The sequence below is a fragment of the Chaetura pelagica genome, unplaced genomic scaffold (assembly GCF_000747805.2).
Source record: "Chaetura pelagica isolate M959 unplaced genomic scaffold, ChaPel_1.0 scaffold29, whole genome shotgun sequence".
NCBI lineage: Eukaryota > Metazoa > Chordata > Aves > Apodiformes > Apodidae > Chaetura > Chaetura pelagica.
In genome coordinates, this window is record NW_009970720.1 from 594,194 (window position 1) to 613,985 (window position 19,792).

Sequence of the window (19,792 nt, forward strand, 5' to 3'; positions counted from 1 at the left end):
TGTGCACAGCACAACACTTGAAGGTCAAATATAGCATTGCTAAAGATCTCTCACAAAGGGCAGATGAGAAGTCTGCAGAGCTCTGAGGACTCTTGGTTCAGGCAACCCAGTGTTGTTCCACAGATGCTTATGCAGCCTCCTAACCCCCGAGCACCTACCCACTCCCCTGAGTCTGTATTGAGCTTGCTCAAGCTGTAGGCTGCAGTGAGCAATGTTGGTCTGTGTTGCAGAGCTTTGAGCTCATGCTCTCTGTCTCTCTCCTTCAGCCGAACTGCTTTGGATACCCCTTGAGCATCTTCTTCATCATCATTAATGAGTTCTGTGAGCGGTTCTCCTACTATGGCATGAAAGGTATGACCTGTGTCCTGCGTGTCCTTGTGCCTACCATTATTTACCCAAACCTGACTTTGGTTTGTAATCCATTGTTCTGTTCTTCCTACAGCGGTGCTTGTTTTGTACTTCAAATATTTCCTGAAATGGGATAACAACTTCTCTACAGCCATCTACCACACATTCCTTGCTCTGTGCTACTTGACACCGATCCTCGGAGCGCTCATTGCAGACTCTTGGCTGGGAAAGTTTAAGTGAGTGTTTCCTCAGAAAGCCAAAAACTATGAAAGCTTGGCTGAGCTCAGTGGTACTGAGACCATCTCCTAAAGCAACTGTCTGGAACAGCTGGCTATGCTAGAATTGTTTGTGCGGGTTTTTTTCCCCAAAGCTTGAGTTTTTAGTTGATTTAGCTCTTGAAACTGCACTATGAGTTAACATTTGTTATGGTTCTGCTAATCAGCTAAAGGTAGTAACTTGCTTTCCAGGCACAATGAATGTGTTTTTCTCTCATCTGGCCAAAGTGTAAGCTGAACTAAGGAAAAGCATTCACTAGATTATGAAGATAGATACTGAAGGTTATAAGTGCATTGGTTTGAATCTAACTACTGCAGGTGGCCAATGAAATGGTGAAATACTGTGTTATCTGGTATTAACTGGGACTTCTAGCTGTGGCTGCCTCTTCCCTGGAAGTGTTCAAGGCCAGGTTGGATGGGGCTTTTGGCAACCTGATCTAGTGGGAGGTGTCCCTGGCCATGCAGGGGGGTTGGAGCTAGATGATCTTTCAAGAACCCTCCCAACCCAAACCATTCTATGATTAATTTCAGTATCAACTTGACAGCTCAGTGGGAGGCTTTTCTGAGTTGCAACTCTTTCTTTAATTGATGAATTCTGGGTTTTTACCTGCGTGCCAGTTGCTCAGAAAAGCACCACTGAGTCAAGTGCTTTGAAGTGCTACTGAATTATTTCCAACAGCCTGATTTTGCTCTCCTTTCCTGAGGTTGTGATTCTAATAGTGTTTACATTGTCAGAAAAAAAGCACAATAAAGATTTTATGGAGGGATATGAGTCAGGAATGTTAGCTGACTTGTCAAAGGTCTCCCAGAGATTAGAGATGAACCTGGCTGTGCAGTCAGTCAGCTGCAGTCTGCACCATCTTCTGCTGTGTTGAGCAGGGCTGTGACCATGACCAGGCGTGCTCTTTGGAGCCCATCAGTGTAAACTCATTGCAAGTAGCTTGATATCTTGCAGAGTGCAGCCTGAATATATTTGCACTTCTGTTCAGATGGTATGATTTTGATTTTTCATTTTTTAAAAATTTATTTTGGGTTTTACCTACTTTAACAAATGAAGCTTTGTAGACCTTGAATCTCTTCTCCTCTGATACCCGCAGAATCTGATTGTCATCTTGTCTTGCTTAATTAAACAAGGCTAGCTGAAATAAATAAATAAATAAATAATAATAATAATAATAATAATAATAATAATAAATATTACAATAAACAGAATAGAAATGCTGTGACAGAGGTACGTGGATGGAATTTTACAGCAGCTTGTGATAAATCCATAATCTGGCATATCTGTTAATTACGCTTCCTCACTAAGTGTCTTTGAAATGAGTAAAAGTCTACCTTATCTGTGTGTGTATATATACACATGTAATTGTGTTAATATGTGTAAAAATGGATCTCTCTTTGCCAGAACCATTGTCTGCCTGTCCATTGTCTATGCGATTGGGCAGGCGGTCACAGCTGTGAGCTCCATAAACGACCTGACAGATTACAACCGGGATGGCTCTCCTGATAATCTAACGCTGCATATGTGAGTTCCCTTCTGCATGGGCCCTTTTCAGGTTGACGAAGGGTAGGACAAGTTATACCTTAAACTTATGCTACTTCAATTTCAACTGTGTTGGCAATCTGTCTCTTGTGTACACTTTAAGTAAGAAAGTGATACCTTTTTCCTCCCTTTTTCTCTTTCCTGCTTTGTTCCAGCGCTCTGTCCATGACTGGCTTGATCCTCATTGCCCTTGGTACGGGTGGGATCAAACCTTGTGTGTCAGCGTTTGGTGGAGATCAATTTGAAGAAGATCAGGTAATAATATCCTTCTGATGTTCAGTCATACAGATACTCTTACTGTTGTTTGACTATTTTAATTCTCTAAGGATATCTATATTTAGACATGTGCATTACTGTAGTGTTTCCTAAGAAGCTGGAAAAGGAACTAGATAACTATTTCATCTTGAACTGTGCAAACTGAGCTGCTGGTTGTTCAAACTAGGCTGATAAACGTGGTTATGCCTAAGCATTTCTTAACATCTTTTTGTTTTTACTGTAGGAAAAACAAAGAAGGAGATTCTTCTCTATATTTTATTTGTCTATTAATGCTGGAAGTCTCCTGTCTACTATAATCACCCCGATTTTCAGAGGTAAGGCCACGCATTTGTTTATAAAATAGTTAAACATCAGTAAAGGATGAATGTTTGATTACAGTCCAGGTAGATTTAAATCAATGGTCTGCCCTTTGACATCTTGTGGAGTTCTGTGGCAAATAGTTGTCAAGTTTTCATGGATGTCATCCAACTTCTTGCAGGTGAAGTACGGTCAAAAACAAGCTAGTTTGAGATCTGAATTGCCTTTAGGATCAGAAGTACTGGATCTGAAGAGATGTGCTGAAGCCATCAACTTGTATGCCTAACGCAGGCTTCAATTCCACGCAGGACTAAATGTGGCACCTCTTCCAGTGCCTTTAAAACCATCACACAAGAAAGAGTTGTACTGCTTGTGAAGGGGAGGAGAGCCCTCTGTTCTGGAAGTGGAAACTACCCTGAAGTGTGCCTGTGCAAAATACAGAGGCATCTATGCACATGGGAATACATGTGTCCATGTGATAAACATGTTTTTCATATGGTTAAAGGAGAAAGTTATTTTCTCTTGTGCTTGAAATGAATAGCATGATCCCAAACAAAAAGCAAACAATTCACTGATTCATATGCATATGGATTTTTGTGACAACCTTGCACAGATGGTGCTGTATGGATGTTCTTGGCAGGAGTTTGAGGAAGGCTGTTTTTCTCAAAAGAAAGAGAACAGCTCATGAGTTCTGCAATAACCCTATAGCACTGGGCTGAAATTCCAGCCTTTGGATTTCTTGACTGAAACAGTCTCTATAGAAGCATTTGAGCACTTTGCTCTATCTTTTCCTAAAATTGAAGGAGGTATGCATGAGGCACAACACAGGGTTTACTTCCTTGCTGTTACAGAATTAAAACTACCCTGAAAAAAACCACAAATTCAGCTGGGGAAAGTGGAATCATCATGTCCTGTAAAGGTTTAACCAAAAGGCTAATAGATTAAATCAAGGTATTAATAAGCTGAAGGCTATTTTAAATTTTATTTTATTATTTTTCCAAATCAGACTCTCTAATTTTACTGTTAGAAAAAGTATGGTGAAAAAGGTAATAATTTTGTTTAGTCTTTTACTTTTCCCTGCTAGTAGCTATGTCCACACTCTGAGCATAGTTTCAGGATGTATGTGTGAAGATTATGGAGCCAAACCTCTGACTACTGCTGTGGGGGAGGGCATAGGTTTGAGAATTTTTTCAACTTCTCCTAAAACTTTTGTAATCTGGTTCCTTTCTCACTAAGAACATGCATTTGATCATTCTAGTAGGATTCTTCACTTCTCAGTGTAAAATTAAATGTAAATCTCCTATGAGGGGAGGCTGAGAGAACTGGGACTGCTCAACCTGGAGAAGAGAAGGCTCAGGGGTATCTCATCAGTGTATGTAAATACCTGAAGGGAGAATGCAAAGAAGACAGTCAGGGTCTTCTCAGTGGTGCCCAGTGACAGGACCAGAGGCAATGGGCACAAACTGGAACACAGGAGTTTCGCTCTGAGCATCAGGAAATACACTTTCACTGTGAGGGTGACTGAGCCCTGGCACAGGTTGGCAAGGGAGGCTGTCCATCCGTGGAGATACTCAAAAGCCACCTGGACATGGTCCTGGACAAGCAGTTCCAAGTGGCCCTGCTTGAGCAGGGAGGGGTTGGACTAGATCATGTCCAGAGGTCCCTTCCAACCTAAACTATTCTGGGTTATATAATTTCTTTTTTCAGTAATGAAATATAAGCTGGATAATGATCATCTGTTCTGTCAATAACATCAGCAGAGATTTTTTTATTTCCCGAGTTAACAGTGAGTGCAAAGAGAAACCCTGTGTAAAACACTGGTAGGGCTGACCGGAACTTTTTTTTCTCATGTTACTTTGTACTTCAGCTCAGGAGTGTGGCATCCATAGCAAACAGCAATGCTACCCACTGGCTTTCGGAGTTCCTGCTGCCCTCATGGGAGTTGCCCTGGGTAAGTGGAACTATTTCCATCTTGCTGCTTCAGTTATACACGTGGTTATAATGATCTCAGAATAATGAGTAAGTGACAGAAATTTCCAGATATCAACCTCTACCAGTATCTGATCTTTTTATGCCATTTTTTACTTAAACTCTTCTTTTTTGGGGGGAGGAGTGGTGTTTGGAATTAACCTGGAGCATTCACTTTTACAAAAGAAACTGAGACTAGAGAGAGGCACAAATACACCCTAGAGTTCTGTACACTATACACTTTACTGCCAGTATTTCTTGGACTACTGGGGTGTATAAATAAGGTCTTTCGAATGTAGTTCTCAGGTGAGAACTCTGAGAAAATCCAGTTTTTGGAAACTCTCTGTGGTTCAGATCGCAGACTGTAGGAGGCAACTGTCTGTGCACTGGAGAAATGCCAGACTGGTGTGTCAGTATTTCTCAAGCACCTGCATTTTCACCAGCTCCCCAAGGCTTTCTGCTGCAGCACGAAGGCCAAGAAACTGGGGGGGTGGTTCCGTACGTACCACAGTGTCATCCCTCGTGGTCCTGGTCTTTCATGGACCTGACTGGGAGCCCACCAAGGCTGGGCCTCCAGCTGGGGTTGGTGGGTGACCCATCTCGCCTCTGCACCCCAGCTGGGCTGGATGGTGCCTGCAGGGCTCTGCCCACGTCCTGCCCTACTCGTGGGAGGCTGAGGCAAGGGAGCCTGCCTGGGCGTGGGAGCTTAGGGCACTTTGGCGAGTCCTGAGGCTCAGCCAGAGCCTCACGTGGCCTCGCGTGACCTGAGCTACAGCACCCTGGGCTCCTGAGGAGGAGCTCTTAAAGCTGGCTTGATCTGGCACAGCCAAGCCAGGGCCAAGAGCCTGAGTGGGCCTTGTTTTGACCATCCCCCAATTAAGCTAACACCCCACTGAGGACTTAACCAAGGAGTTTCAAAATTTAGTCCTTTCTCTTAAATAAAAGCAATCTGCTGGTATTAATGTTTTTTACTGTATAACGTGCCAACAGGTAATTGCATTGCTCCTTAGGATGCTTATTGCCATCCCCATGTCACTGCTTGACTGTCACAGCTTCATATCAAATTACTTGCCACTATTTTCAGTTACTCCTCAGTTGTTTATATATATATATATTATTTTTTTCTATTTCCTATTGTAGTTGTGTTCGTAGTTGGAAGTGGAATGTACAAGAAAGTTGAACCTCAAGGCAATGTAATGATTCAAGTTTCCAAATGTATTGGAGTAAGTACTATTTATATTGCCAAAAACCCTGGCAGCAGTTTTTAAGACTGTTCAGTCAAGTTGCCTAGGCCAGAAATCTGTCATAATGCAAGGAAAGCTTCTGAAGTGTTTTACTTTTTTTCCTTAAGGAAGGCTTCTTACTGACACCTCCAAATTTAGACTGCCTTTTTATTTATCTATATCTTGGTTTGTATGTGACTTTATACACAGAGGAAACAAAGTAAGATATCAGTGATGTGTAAAAATTCATCATGACTTCTGGGAATCATTCCTTCCTCGTTTGTACGCTTTATTGCAGCCCTGTAGTAAGAGAAACACAGGTGCCTTGACCTGAGTCAAGAGCAGAGCTACTAGTACATCTTATCAGCAAAAAATTATTGCTTATTGAAAGAATGTTATTTACAATGCAGAGGTATATTGATTCCCCAGTGTGTCAGGGAGGTCTGGGAGTGTTATGGTTTTAGCACAAGCCTGCAAGCAAGGCAGCTAAATCTGCATCAATAGCACTGCATGTCTCAACTTTGCAGTGCCTCAATTTTGAGATCAGGGGATTTTTTTTTTTCATTTAAGGCCTTTTTCATTCTCCATGCAGATCTGCTAGCTTGTTGTAGCTCAGACCGTTGCTTGTATGGTAAGAGCTGCCAAGCCCAAATCTCTGTAGGTGACTTTGGCCATTGCTTCGGGCACTGCCACCAAGGCCCAGCTCAGCTCTGCTGAGCAGGAAGTCTCAAGAGTTCTTCAGGACTTGTGCATAGTCAGCTCTGCGTGCTTTCCATGCAGAAAGTCTCAAGAGTTCTTCAGGACTTGTGCATATTCAGTATGAGGAATATCTACAGGATTGTTATGGTTTGGGAGACCCTGGCACATATATAGGGTCCTTAGGACCCTGACAGACTGGAAGGGTCAGTATTCCCGCCCGCTTCCTGTCACAATCTATAAAAGCCAGGAGAGCTGGAAACCAGGCCCTTCTCCCTACCTGCTCCTTTCTCCCTGCTGGGGCTGCTGCTGGTTCCTTTGGCTTCCCACGTGCTCGCTCCAGAATCCAACTGCATCGGGTGCTGGGAGGAGCCGTGGACCTCTCCCTGGAGCAGCCCTGCTTTTCCCATATCCCTGCCATCCTTGAGATTGATTTTGTGTATAGATACTTACCTGTTCTTCCCCCATGTTTTACCCCTTTATCCTGTGTTACAGTAAATTTGTTTCTAGTTTCAATTTCCAAAGTGTAAGTCTCTCTTCCCTTGGGAGGGTGGGGGGGGGTGGGGGGTGTCGGTAATAGAGAACAATTCTGTTCTCTGGTGTTTGGGATTCACCTTTAATATTTAAACCAGGACAAGGATGCAGCTTCTCATAGTGAAATACACTGACAGCCATTCAGCTCTGAAAACATTCTTCTGCTTATTGTTGTATGTAAGTTGGTCTGAAGTAGGCAGGTCTTCAAGATCCTACCAGGAACCCACACTGAGAGAGACCTCTCTGAGCTGTTTGGTTTGTCTAATCCCAGGTGCATGCTCTGCTGGATATGCAGTGTGAGGCCTTAAATGCCATATTCCCTTAGATGCCCTGAGCAGTTAACAGAAGTAAGTCACCTTTAGCACTAGGAAGCAGGAGTGTGATTTTTAATGACAAAACAGCCTGTAGCATTTACAAATACTGTGCAAGTATTTATAATTGCCATTAAACAAAACTGTTTCTCTCCTCAGTTTGCCATCAAAAACCGGTTTCGGCATCGCAGCAAGGTGTTCCCTAAGAGAGAACACTGGTTAGACTGGGCGAGTGAGAAGTATGATGTAAGTGCTGCCTGGGCACTCCTGTGCCATCAGATCCTCTGACCCTCAGCCTCCCTTCTGTCTGCTCTGTTCCATTGCCTCATGTGCTGGACAGATGGATTTGGGCCTCTCAATCATTTAGAAGATAATGCTCTGGCCAAGCCTCAGTGCTCCCCTGGGATTCTCCCCAGCTCCTGTGGGAGAAAGCAGAGCTGTGTCCCTTGATGCTTTGTGGGATCGTATGCTTCCCAGGGAAATTCAAGGGAGATGAAGAAGAGACCATTTTCCTTATCAAACAAATATGAGCACCTTTTGGTTTTTGAGTTAGTTAATCAGCAAGCATTTTTCTTGTCACCTTTTTGTTTCTCTTGGTAAACTGGCTTCAAGCACAAGTATCCTGGTGCAATGACTGTAGGAGGGGAAAATGGGCATGGGGTTGGCTGTCATGGGTAATACACAGGGCCATAACACTTGTCATGGAATCAAACTGGAGAATTATGCTTAGGAATCTCAGCTTAAGGGGATGAACACTGCATCCTCCTGGCCTCAGTACAAGCTCCTTACCATGACTCTCAAAGCATTGTGTCTCCCAGTCCCCAACCACATCCTATGCCTCTGCGCTCTGATGTCAATGGCAGCACAAGCCTTAGTGTATCCCTTTTGTTTTCCTTGTGCCTATATGCATTTTCCCTGTGTGAAATGCACTCCCCAGTCACAGGTCGTTCAAATGCCCCCTTCCTAGAAAAACAAAGCAGGGAGCACAGTACACGTGCCAAGGGGCACAGGTCTGTCCTGTATCAGTGTCACCTTTAACCAGCAGCCCTTCCCACACTCACTGGCAGACCTGCTTTTTAACAGAAATCTGCAGAAGTACCTGCAACCTCCAAACTTTAGAACATGGGTAAATATTACGTGTTGTCTCTTTACCCATTACTGTGTCGTGAATGTCTGCGACTGTCTCTTTTTTATTTTTTTTATTTCTTTCTTCTTTTTTTTGACCAATTCCTCCTGTGTAATTCTCATTTGCTGCAGAAACGACTGATTACTCAGACTAAGATGGTGTTGAAAGTACTTTTCCTTTACATCCCCCTTCCCATGTTCTGGGCACTCTTTGACCAGCAGGTAAAGTAGAAATTGTTTGGCTTGGTAACTAGAGCTGTAACATGTCACTCTACATAGTCTGAGGTCACCAGAGGTGCCTATGGGAGGGTGGAAGATAATTCTTTGCAAATGTTTTAACCTGGTTCTAATGCAGAGGGGTAGTTACTGAGTCATGTTAGTATGGGATGTTCTGCACCCAGGGGCAAGTCAGCTTATCTGGATGTGCTCAGGACTGTATCAGTAACTCAGGCCTGTCCAGATCTTATATCAGCCAGGACCCAGAGGATGAAACAGTAATTTAAGGCTGTCTTAGTTCTCACCCTTCTTCCACTGTCAGCTATAAGATGAAGTTTAGGGTCCTAGTGTAAATGCTCTGGAGAATCAGGGCTGAAATGACCTGGAGATGCCAGTTTGCTCAGTCACTCAAAGCTGTTAGAGATACCTCAGGCCTTCAAGCAGAAGTGTAATTCCTCTTCACTTGATGGACTGAGTGCTCAGGACTCATGGAAGCAGGCTTTCATAGTGAAGTATAAATTTATGAGGGTATCTGAGAGAACTGAAAACTGAAAAGCTTAATCCAAGGCAGAATGTAGGAAACCATGTATATAGTGCCCAGATCATGCTGCTTTAGTCTAATACCAGTGAGCTCTGACTATCAGAATGACCTGTTGCAAACAGGCAACCCTGCTGTGGAATTCAGAACTAAATGCTCATTACATGAGTAAAAACACATCTCTAAGACAGCTTTCACAGAATCACAGAATCTTGGGGGTTGGAAGGAACCTCAAAAGATCATCCAGTCCAACCCCCCTGCCAGAGCAGGATCACCCAGAGCACATCACACAGGAACGTGTCCATGTGGGTTTTGAATGTCCCCAGAGAAGGAGACTCCAAAACCTCTCTGGGCAGCCTGTTCCAGTGCTCTGTCGCTCTCACAGTGAAGAAGTTTTTCCTCACACTTGTGTGGAACTCCTATGCTCCACTTTGCACCCATTGCCCCTTGGATGCACATTTATGTCTCATCCTGGGCTCAGGCTGAAAGTCAGCCCCTCATAGAAATGAAACAGTAATTTAAGGCTGTCTTAGTTCTCACCCTTCTTCCACTGTCAGCTATAAGATGAAGTTTAGGGTCCTAGTGTAAATGCTCTGGAGAATCAGGGCTGAAATGACCTGGAGATGCCAGTTTGCTCAGTCACTCAAAGCTGTTAGAGATACCTCAGGCCTTCAAGCAGAAGTGTAATTCCTCTTCACTTGATGGACTGAGTGCTCAGGACTCATGGAAGCAGGCTTTCATAGTGAAGTATAAATTTATGAGGGTATCTGAGAGAACTGAAAACTGAAAAGCTTAATCCAAGGCAGAATGTAGGAAACCATGTATACAGTGCCCAGATCATGCTGCTTTAGTCTAATACCAGTGAGCTCTGACTATCAGAATGACCTGTTGCAAACAGGCAACCCTGCTGTGGAATTCAGAACTAAATGCTCATTACATGAGTAAAAACACATCTCTAAGACAGCTTTCACAGAATCACAGAATCTTGGGGGTTGGAAGGAACCTCAAAAGATCATCCAGTCCAACCCCCCTGCCAGAGCAGGATCACCCAGAGCACATCACACAGGAACGTGTCCATGTGGGTTTTGAATGTCCCCAGAGAAGGAGACTCCACAACCTCTCTGGGCAGCATGTTCCAGTGCTCTGTCGCTCTCACAGTGAAGAAGTTTTTCCTCACACTTGTGTGGAACTCCTATGCTCCACTTTGCACCCATTGCCCCTTGGATGCACATTTATGTCTCATCCTGGGCTCAGGCTGAAAGTCAGCCCCTCATAGAACCATAGAACGTCTTGGGCTGGAAGGCACCTCTAAAAGACCATCTAGTCCAACCTCCCTACAATAAACGGGGGCATCTCACACTAGAACAGATTGCTCAGAGCCCCATCAAGCCTGATTTTGAATGTCTCCAGGAATGGGTCCTCCATCAGCTCCCTAAGCAACCCATTCCAGGGATCCAGCACCCTCATATTGAAGAACTTCCAAATGTCCAACCTAAATCTCCCCTTCTCTAGCTTAAAACCATTACTCCTTGTCCTACTATTGACCCATCCTCTTGACCTGGTAGTCAGCAGCTTATCTGGGTAGAGGGCTCCAGGCAGGCCCAGCCCCAGCCTGGCTGCTCACTGCTGGGCTGCAGGAGGGAAGGACAGGCATGTCCATGGTGTGTGGTGTCTGGGCTCAGGCAGGTGGCACAAAGGTGCCCCGTGGTTTCTGTGCACAGCTTGTACTTGGCATCTCTCTGGCTAATCTCTGCATCTAAGGTATTTTCCACTCTATCTCACAAAGCTAGTAAATAAAGTGAAATGGGCCATGAGGATCACTCTGTTCAAATGTTTACATTACAGAGTAAGAATACTCCTGTAGCAAGCTAGCTTTATTTTTTATTGTGTCTTTCCCAACACTTTACTTATGAAAACAATTCAAGAGGAACTTTGGAAAATTTATTTATGGTGGCATTTAACTTTTTCTTCTTTTGTTAAGGGGTCAAGATGGACACTGCAAGCCACAACAATGGATGGGAATTTTGTAGGTTACTTTTTATTGCCTTTTTTTCCCTTAATCAACACTTACTTTCATATCAGTTTTATTTGTTGTCATAATATGAAAATCTGTTTGTTGTTTCTTCACCAGGGAACTATTCGTATTCAGCCAGACCAAATGCAGGTACAGTAATCTTCTCTCTGCCAATTTTAAGTGCTTCCTAGAGATAGTATTTATTTGTATGTGTGTGTGTATATGCATGTGTGTTGTATATGTATATAAATTGTCTGTCTTAAAAATACAACTTTGAAATAATTTTTTTCCCCTTATGTTCATCTTTAACAGACTGTGAATCCGATCCTGATCATTATAATGGTCCCAGTTGTAGATGCTGTGATTTATCCTTTAATCAGGAAATGTAGGATCAATTTTACGTAAGTTGATGTACTTATCTGACTTTAACAGGGGCTCATGAGGCTCTTCCATTCCTAATGTAATAAGGGAAAGTGTTCAGCTAAGGAGAAAATAGTAGTGTATTTAAAATGGGGTTAATATTTTAAAGAAATTAAAATTAAAAACCTCATAAAATACTGCAAGAGGTATGTAGAGTCACCACAGACTAGAGGAAGAGGATCTAATAGTAAAGTAACAATCAAATAATAAAGTAACAATATTTTCCAGTTAAGGAAAAAATATTTTAATTGCAGGAGAGATTATGTTTACTGGTTTCCACTACTCTCTTGTCTACTCCCTCTACCTCCTGAAGTATAAGAAGTAGAAATACAACATACATCCTTAGTATGTGTCATGTTTTGGGCTTAAAACTGCCTGAGAGGAGATGTGTTTCCTCTTTGGTCCCAGGGAGGACTTTGGCTCACTGAGGACTTCTGGGTGTAGCTTCAGAGAGCATTTCACATTATTTGTAATGTTGGTAATGAAGTAGCTAGCACTTGCAAGATGGAGAGGCAGAAGAAAATACCATTCTTAAAACAGTTTTTGTAGGGCTAAGATGCAATTCTGTTTTTCCATCTAGTTATCAAAAACAGAGGGAATGTGCTGTCCTGGAAACATGGTTATTCACTGATGGACACTCTGCATCTGAGAAACAATGCCATAAACAAAATATCTGCCTTAAGTTTACCATTACAGCTTACCTGAATGTCAATAGGTGTCTCCTAATTCAACATATTTCCCAGACTTTTTATTGTTTGATATTAATTTGGTTTAAACATTGCAATATAGGCACAAGGTGTTGCCTTCATTGTTTTAATGCCCTGTTTCAAACCATACTGCATTGGCGTGTTATTTCTTCCTGCAGATCAGACTTTTCTAGAAACCTAATCATCATGTTCAGCCAATGTCTGAGCCCAGCACAATGCAGAGTAACAGATTATTAAGATGCTACAGGAAAGATTTATTTCCCAATAGTGTAACTATGAATTGAGGCACTCAGCTTAGCAGGATACCTTCTCTAACAACATCAGCCCTTCAAATGGAGATAACATTTTAGTTGTGGCCATTTGAGTTTCCCACCATGGAAAGAAACCAACCAACAGCTGAAACTTTGAATTAATGTTTGTCTTGAAACTCACAGATGTGTTTTGTTGTTTTACTAGGCCCCTGAGGAAGATGACTGTGGGCATGTTCCTTGCGTCTATGGCTTTTGTTGCTGCTGCCCTTGTGCAAGTGCAGATAGATGTAAGTTCAGCCACATGCAAGTATTTACTGTTGTTTTTAGATGGTAGTACAGAACAAAGCGTGTTTAGGGGGAAAATTGGAACAGAGCAGAGAAGCAGAGGGAGGGAAAATAATAAAGAATATTGTGATAGTTCATTTTCAATAGTCTATCACACTGGTCAGTGCCAATACATTTCTGCCCAATTCAGCAGCAGGGGAGAACAAGTCAGAACATGGTACAAAGACACTATGGCCAGGTAGCCATAGGATGTGGGAAAAGCCCATTCCGTGAACTGCAGTGTGGGCTTGGTAGTGGCAGCATGATGCAGGACGTGATCAAAGAGAAGTCACATCTGGCCATAGAGGCATTGTGGGTGAAAGACTCCTTTCCTGCAGTAAGGCAGCTTGTGAGACTAGTAATAAAACCCATTGTTGAAGTTGCATCCCTCAGGCAAATGCTGTTCTTCCTCATGAGATAATTGAGATCACCATAATTTTAGTACTTTTTCCATGTGACTTATGATAGGGAATTGATTTCGCATTTTCTTTCCTTACAGAAAACTATTCCAGTCTTCCCTGCAGGTAGCCAATCCCAAATCAAAATAATAAATCTAGGTGCTCATAGTGCAACAGTTCAGTTTGGATCTCAACTTGAGAATGTGACAGTACAACCTATGAAGTGGGTAAGTAAGGAGATCTGGAGATCAGCAAGTAAGAAAAATAAATTAAAAAGCTAATGGAGTACATTAAACTGGTCCTTAACTAATGGTTCAAAATTTATCATTTCTAGGGCTTTTTTTCTTTAGCAATTTTAAATATTTTATTTATTTGTTTTATTTTTTGTATTGTGAAATGAATTGTTGCTGAAAAAACAGTGAACAAAGAAATGGCAACTATTTCAATATTCAAAGTAGCACTAGTTTATATTGGCAAGCGTATTTTTCAAGCAAGTGTAAGAAACTTAGTAGTGACTTTGAACTAAATGTAAACTTCACTCTTGCTAAAAAGGTGTCATTTCTTAACAGCAAGAACACTCCTTCCTTCAGTAAAAGTCCATACAGCTGTAGTAAGTCACTCACTCTTACTGCAAGGGATCACTTACTTTATAACAAGGAGCTCTTTCTGAGGCTACACTGTTACATATATAAAGCTTCAGATTTTGCTGCCTAATAACTTTTTCTGTTACTGTACAACCTTGATAGCCCTATTGACAGCTAAATGTGGTGGAGCTGATGGACATTTTAAATAATTTTAATTAAGTTAGGAAGTGTGTTCTTTAATAGCCTGCACTCCTGCTTCCATGTAAGAGGAGAAACTATTCCATCCCCCTCCATTTGCCTCACACGGAACCTGAGCTGTGAGGAGAAGATATGGGCACTCAAATTGTATGCTGACGTGGAATTGGTATAAGCATGGTGCATACCTGAAAATGAACAGTGTAAAATGCTCCACTCCTTACTATAGACATTTTATAATCCAGATGTTTTGGATTATAAAAAACATAGTCATATAAAACAAGGGTTTTGTTAGTTCTACATTAATGTGTTTATTGATGCTTAACTATTTTTCTGTTGATGAGAAATGTATTTAGAATATTTAAAACATATCCTGCTAATAGTAACTTCTTTTATGCTAAAAGCAGAAATATGCAGCTTGCATTTGCATTTCTTAAGAGATGTTACTATTTGGAATAGGCTGTATCTTAATTTATGCTGGTGCTGCCTCGGTATCTTAACATTATTTTACTTGGTAGTGGAGGTGGTAAGCCTGGTTTATCTGGAGCAAGAAATACACAGGAAAATTTAACAGCTATTCCATAATGCTTGTGGGAAGGTCCTGTTGCTTTGAAGCTTGTGTAACAAAAGAAATGGATAAAAAACAGTGATAAAATGAAATTAGTGCTTGATGTGGAAAACCAAACAGAATTGAAAGTTAGGAGATGCTCATGAACTCTGGCACTTCAGAAGTAGCACACGTGTAAACTTCTGACACATCCCCCTTCGCCCCAAAGTCCTTAACACTCCCTCAAAGGTGTAGACAAACATGCAGTTGCATGGAAGTTCATGGCAATTTGTTTGTCTTTGTAGACTGACTACATGACATTTGAGTACTCTCAGCTGAAATCAGTAAACGTAACTTCTGGAGGTCAAACAACAGAAGCAGTTTTTAGCTTTGCAAAGGGAAACCGTCACACTCTTGAAGTTAAAAAAACTGAGACTGACCTTGTTGCTGAATGGGTAAGTCTGCTTAATTCCCAAGATGTACATTCATGTCTTAGCAGCATCTACATGGTGTGTGAAGCTGAGAGGACAAACTCTGTCTGGGAAGCTTTTCCCTTTGTGGTATTTTCTGTCTCCTCTCTGCTGCACTAGTGAGACTGTTGAGCTGTAGAGAGCAGGACAAGATGTTGTTTAAAAAAAAACCCCAAAGTAAAAAAGTTATCAATTTAGTGTTTAATTTGATGGTTACCCTTTCACCAAGACTTAAATGTGTGGTCATACAGTGTTTTCTAGTAGGATCCTGACAGGGAAATCTGGAGCCTTGCTCTGAAATCTCTGTGAATTCTCACTGCTATGTAATAGCGCACATTTAAGTTGTTCACTGTTGCCAGCAAAGTATCTTAATAATTGTTTCTTCCATCAGCTGTTTGACAATGTCACCTCAAAACCAGAACAAGGAAAGAATCTCATCAGGTAGAGTTTGTTTGCTCCTAAATTTTGGCTGTCTCTTCAATCTGCCTCTTGGGTGGGTTCTCATTGCTTACCATAATTTTCTATGCTGTGGGAGCTTGGCACTTGCTGGGCACTTCACTCAATGGTTGAGGGTTGTAGGGACTTCTGGGGCATGATCCATTCAAGTTGTCTTGCATATCTACTTTGGGTATAACTTAGTTGAAATTGGAAGTGTATACTTTGCTTCACTGTCTAGACATTTGGAGACAAGTGGCACAGGTTGCGTGTCTATACCTCCTTTTTCATCTTGGGTCACAAGTATCATACCACTCCCCTGCTTTTCTTCTCCATCTTCTATTTGCAGATGCATTTGTTACTGGTTGTAGCAGAGGCTTGCTTTTGCCATCCTCCTAAGCAAACAGGGGGCTGGTGTGGGTCTAGATTGCTTTTCGCATGAGCCACGCTTCCAGAGACTTAGAGTTCTTTCAAAAATGTTGATGGGCAGAAATGGAAGGGGTTACTGTGCTGCCAGGATCTAATTAAAAGTAAAGCCTGCCTTCTTTGACTTACACATTATTTAGTGTTTCAACATTGTTGCATTTTTAAGGTTCATAAACAATTTGCCTGATCCTATCAACGTCACTATGGGTGACACTTCTTTTGGAGAACTGATGTCTCTTTCTAACACTAATTATACCACCTTTGCAGGAGGAAGGTAAGCATTTTCCCTTACCCTAATCAAGCCACTTAAAAACATGCTTGACCCTGGGAAAAGGGCATAGATCTCTCTCATTTTTATGATACACATGATTGTCTATACCTGTGGTCTGAGCTGTGTTTTTTCTTTTTCAGAAAAGATACAATTACAGCCACTAGAAATTCAGTTACTTGTTCAGCTCCTGCACAGGCATTTGGATTTGGCAGTGCCTATACTATTGTAATTAATGAGGTAAGTTGCCAGTGCTTTTGAACAGACAAAACAGAATTTATTTTCATGGCAACATTTTCTTTTAATTAAAAAAAACCCTCTTGTAGAATTATCACTCTTGTCCTTAGTCATATATATGATAAAACTCTGGTATGTTAAACAGAACATAAAAACATGGTTAACTATAAAAATAATGATGGGTATGTATGATTATGGCATAATGCAAGAATTTTATGTTCATCATTAATGGCCTTAAAACTTTAGCCTGTTAGACACTGAGAATTTGCATGGCATCTGCTATAAAATAACTACTGCTTTATAACTAGGTATGCAGTGCTTCATATACAGTATTTCTTATTTACCCAGAACTGTGTGTACATATATAACTGTGGAGATGATACAGAACTGCTTAGAGTGCTTAGTGTACAAGACTCTTTCTTTATCACTGTTCCTAATGTGCCATTTTAATTTCCAGTGTACTGCAGAAACTCTTACTGTAGAATATTCTCAAGATATCCCACCCAATACAGTCCATATGGCTTGGCAGATTCCTCAGTATTTTATTCTTACGTGTGCAGAAGTAGTCTTCTCTGTCACTGGGCTTGAGTTTTCATATTCACAGGTAGGTTTTTACCTTCAGAGCTCTCCTTGTGTTAGGAATCCTGGTACAAATTAAGATCTTCTGTGATCTATTGTTTTTACAAACAAAACTGGTGCTTTCATACTACTGCTTTGGACAGTTATGTCCTTCAGAGCTCACTAGCAGGACTACAGGCTGGTGCAAGCTGGCTTTGTTTCACTTGCACTCACTGTTTCCCATTAAGCTCTTCTGAATTACATAATTTGCAGACTCAACCATCAATATTTATATCTCCTTCCCATGTGTGACTTTCCATTGAAAATAAGTGGAACTGCACTGCTGCTGCAAAACCAAACAGGAGAGCACTCAAACTGAACAAGTACTGACACGTTATCCCCACACCAATTCCTTCCATAGAATATTTAGTGGCAGTTTGATTATATACTTTTAATTCCTTTGTCTTCCAGCTCTCGTTTGTATTATCAGCTGTGTGTATTTATTCCCTTAATTCTGAGTCCATAATCTGCAGCAATGGGAACACCCTAAGATGTGCCTTGCTGGGCTCTGATGCACTCGGTTTCTTAATTTAATGTGTGCCACGTGCAACTGAGTCAGATGCAAAATGTGCCTGTTAGTTACTCAATGTGTACAAAGTAAAAGGTGTTACAGTCAGTATTATCAACCTCTTGCCCCTCAAAGCCTTCTCAGGTCTGTTTAGTTCTCTATATACATTTTAAATTAAAACAAAAACCACAACACAAACGCCAACCAAACCAAGAAGTCCCCAGACAACTAGTGTTTGTTATAATGTAAAGAATGTGGTAAGCATCAGAAAATAAGTGGTAGCAGTGTCTGACTAAAGCTGAAGTGCCTTTACTTCTCTAGGCCCCGTCTAACATGAAGGCAGTGCTGCAGGCAGGATGGCTGCTGACCGTGGCTGTTGGTAACATAATTGTCCTCATTGTGGCTGAAGCATCAGAAATCAGTGAGCAGGTAAGCACATCAGCAGTCAGGTGCCTTTGTGGTACAGGAAGAGAAAGCAGCTTGAATACAGGGGGGAGTGAGGGTAGATAATCCTCAACCACAACTTTTGAACACCAGCTTTATGGTGGATTTGCATTTATAATTGGAATGTAGGAGGTTACTGTTGCCTACAAGAGTATAGCAGTCAGTTGTAGAACTAGTGCTTGACTGAATCTCTTTAGAGTACACAAGTAACAGAGTTATGAATCTTTTTAAGCTAACTGGATTAAAACTTGTCTTCTAGACACTTCTAAAGTTCCTCTTGGTCTTTTTTTCCCCCCAAAATTAAACAACTCTGAGCCCTTGAGCAGCCTGGTCTAGTGGAAGGTTCTATGGCAAGGGAGTTGGAACTAGATTATTTTTAAGGTCCTTTCCAAGCCAAACCATTCTAGGATTCTAACAAATACTCCTTCAACAAAGGTTTCTACCTCTTACCTGTATTTTGCCATTCCTATCTCTGGCTCTGTCAGGCTCCTTCTCTTGCAAGCAGCAGTTTCTAGCATCTCTATAATAAATTGCTTCTCATGGTGTGGAAATGCTGTTGAACTCCTGAGCTGAAATTCTAGAGTAATGGGATTAAAAGCTACAAAAATTCTGTTCACTGCTAATGAACCTTCATCTGCATACCTCAGTCTTGCCACAACACTTCTTCTGGCTCCATTTGTTTCAAATCTCACTTCTTGGAGCATGAGAGCTGTGGTTCTCCTGGTAAAAAGCACTTGGCATTTTCTCAGACCGTTTGTGGCACTCCCTAATGAATCAAAAAGGATAACAGAGAGGGGAAACCTGTCTTGGAAATGGGTCTGGCAGACTCAGTTTCAGCTAAATTAACCAGAAAAAGCATGAAACAGGCTTTTCAAGTGGACATAGCACTTTGAAACCAAAGTTTCTGGGCTTGATCTCTGCCCTTGTTTCTGGTCAGTAGAAACTTTACTGCTGACATAAGTGAAAACTGGTTCACTACCAGCCTGGTTAAAAATGAAATTACCTGACCAAAAGGAGATGCTGAGTTTCCTTCTCAGGCTTTCACTTCATTTTCATGCCTCCAGAAAGAGGATATTGTAGAACTTTCTAGCATTCATAGAACTTTTGTCTCTTCGTTGAAGTCAGAACTGTTGGAAGGGAGTAAATTCTGAGTTGCTTTAATATTTATCATAAACATCTAATACTTCATCCTTGAAGACATATGGTACTTGTTATATGTGCTTAGTTTCACATTCTGAATTAACTTAATCCCTTACAAACAGTAAGAAGGTGTAATTCTTTTGAGGAATAACTATTGATGGATAAATTATACTTCTTATTTATTTACAGTGGGCAGAATATGTTCTGTTTGCTGCCTTGCTGTTGGCAGTTTGCATCATTTTTGCTATCATGGCTTATTTTTATACCTATGTTGATCCAAATGAGATTGAAGCCCAACTTGATGAGGAAGAAAAGAAGCAAGCAAAAAAGAATGAAGACTTCAATGAAAAGCAAGTTGAAGCTGACTCTCACTTGTAAAATGTGTAATCAAGGAGTGTTTGTAAATTATGGTATCACATTAACTACCCCTGCAGTAAGAAGAATCAGGACATCAGT

The 19,792-nt window shown here is 41.4% G+C and overlaps 1 protein-coding gene across 1 annotated transcript; it reads left to right on the forward strand.

Annotated features, from left to right (window-relative positions):
- The first annotated feature begins 242 nt into the window (after nucleotides 1-242).
- On the forward strand, nucleotides 243-19,714 carry SLC15A1 (solute carrier family 15 (oligopeptide transporter), member 1). The gene is made up of 21 exons (XM_010006346.1): nucleotides 243-351; nucleotides 443-584; nucleotides 2,029-2,148; nucleotides 2,322-2,421; nucleotides 2,666-2,756; nucleotides 4,607-4,690; nucleotides 5,848-5,930; nucleotides 7,631-7,717; nucleotides 8,729-8,818; nucleotides 11,332-11,376; nucleotides 11,482-11,514; nucleotides 11,677-11,765; nucleotides 12,948-13,029; nucleotides 13,566-13,691; nucleotides 15,096-15,245; nucleotides 15,652-15,701; nucleotides 16,288-16,395; nucleotides 16,533-16,629; nucleotides 17,084-17,230; nucleotides 18,074-18,181; nucleotides 19,526-19,714. The coding sequence occupies exons 1-21, from the start codon at nucleotides 243-245 to the stop codon at nucleotides 19,712-19,714; spliced, it is 2,130 nt and encodes a 709-aa protein (XP_010004648.1).
- The last annotated feature ends 78 nt before the right edge of the window (nucleotides 19,715-19,792 follow it).

Excerpts from the sequence above, each read along its gene's own strand:
- SLC15A1 (XM_010006346.1), top strand. The coding sequence starts at position 243 with ATGCTCTCTGTCTCTCTCCTTCAGCCGAACTGCTTTGGATACCCCTTG. Across the intron at positions 2,149-2,321 it reads GATAATCTAACGCTGCATAT|CGCTCTGTCCATGACTGGCT; the intron begins GTGAGTTCCCTT and ends GCTTTGTTCCAG. Across the intron at positions 11,766-12,947 it reads AAATGTAGGATCAATTTTAC|GCCCCTGAGGAAGATGACTG; the intron begins GTAAGTTGATGT and ends TTGTTTTACTAG.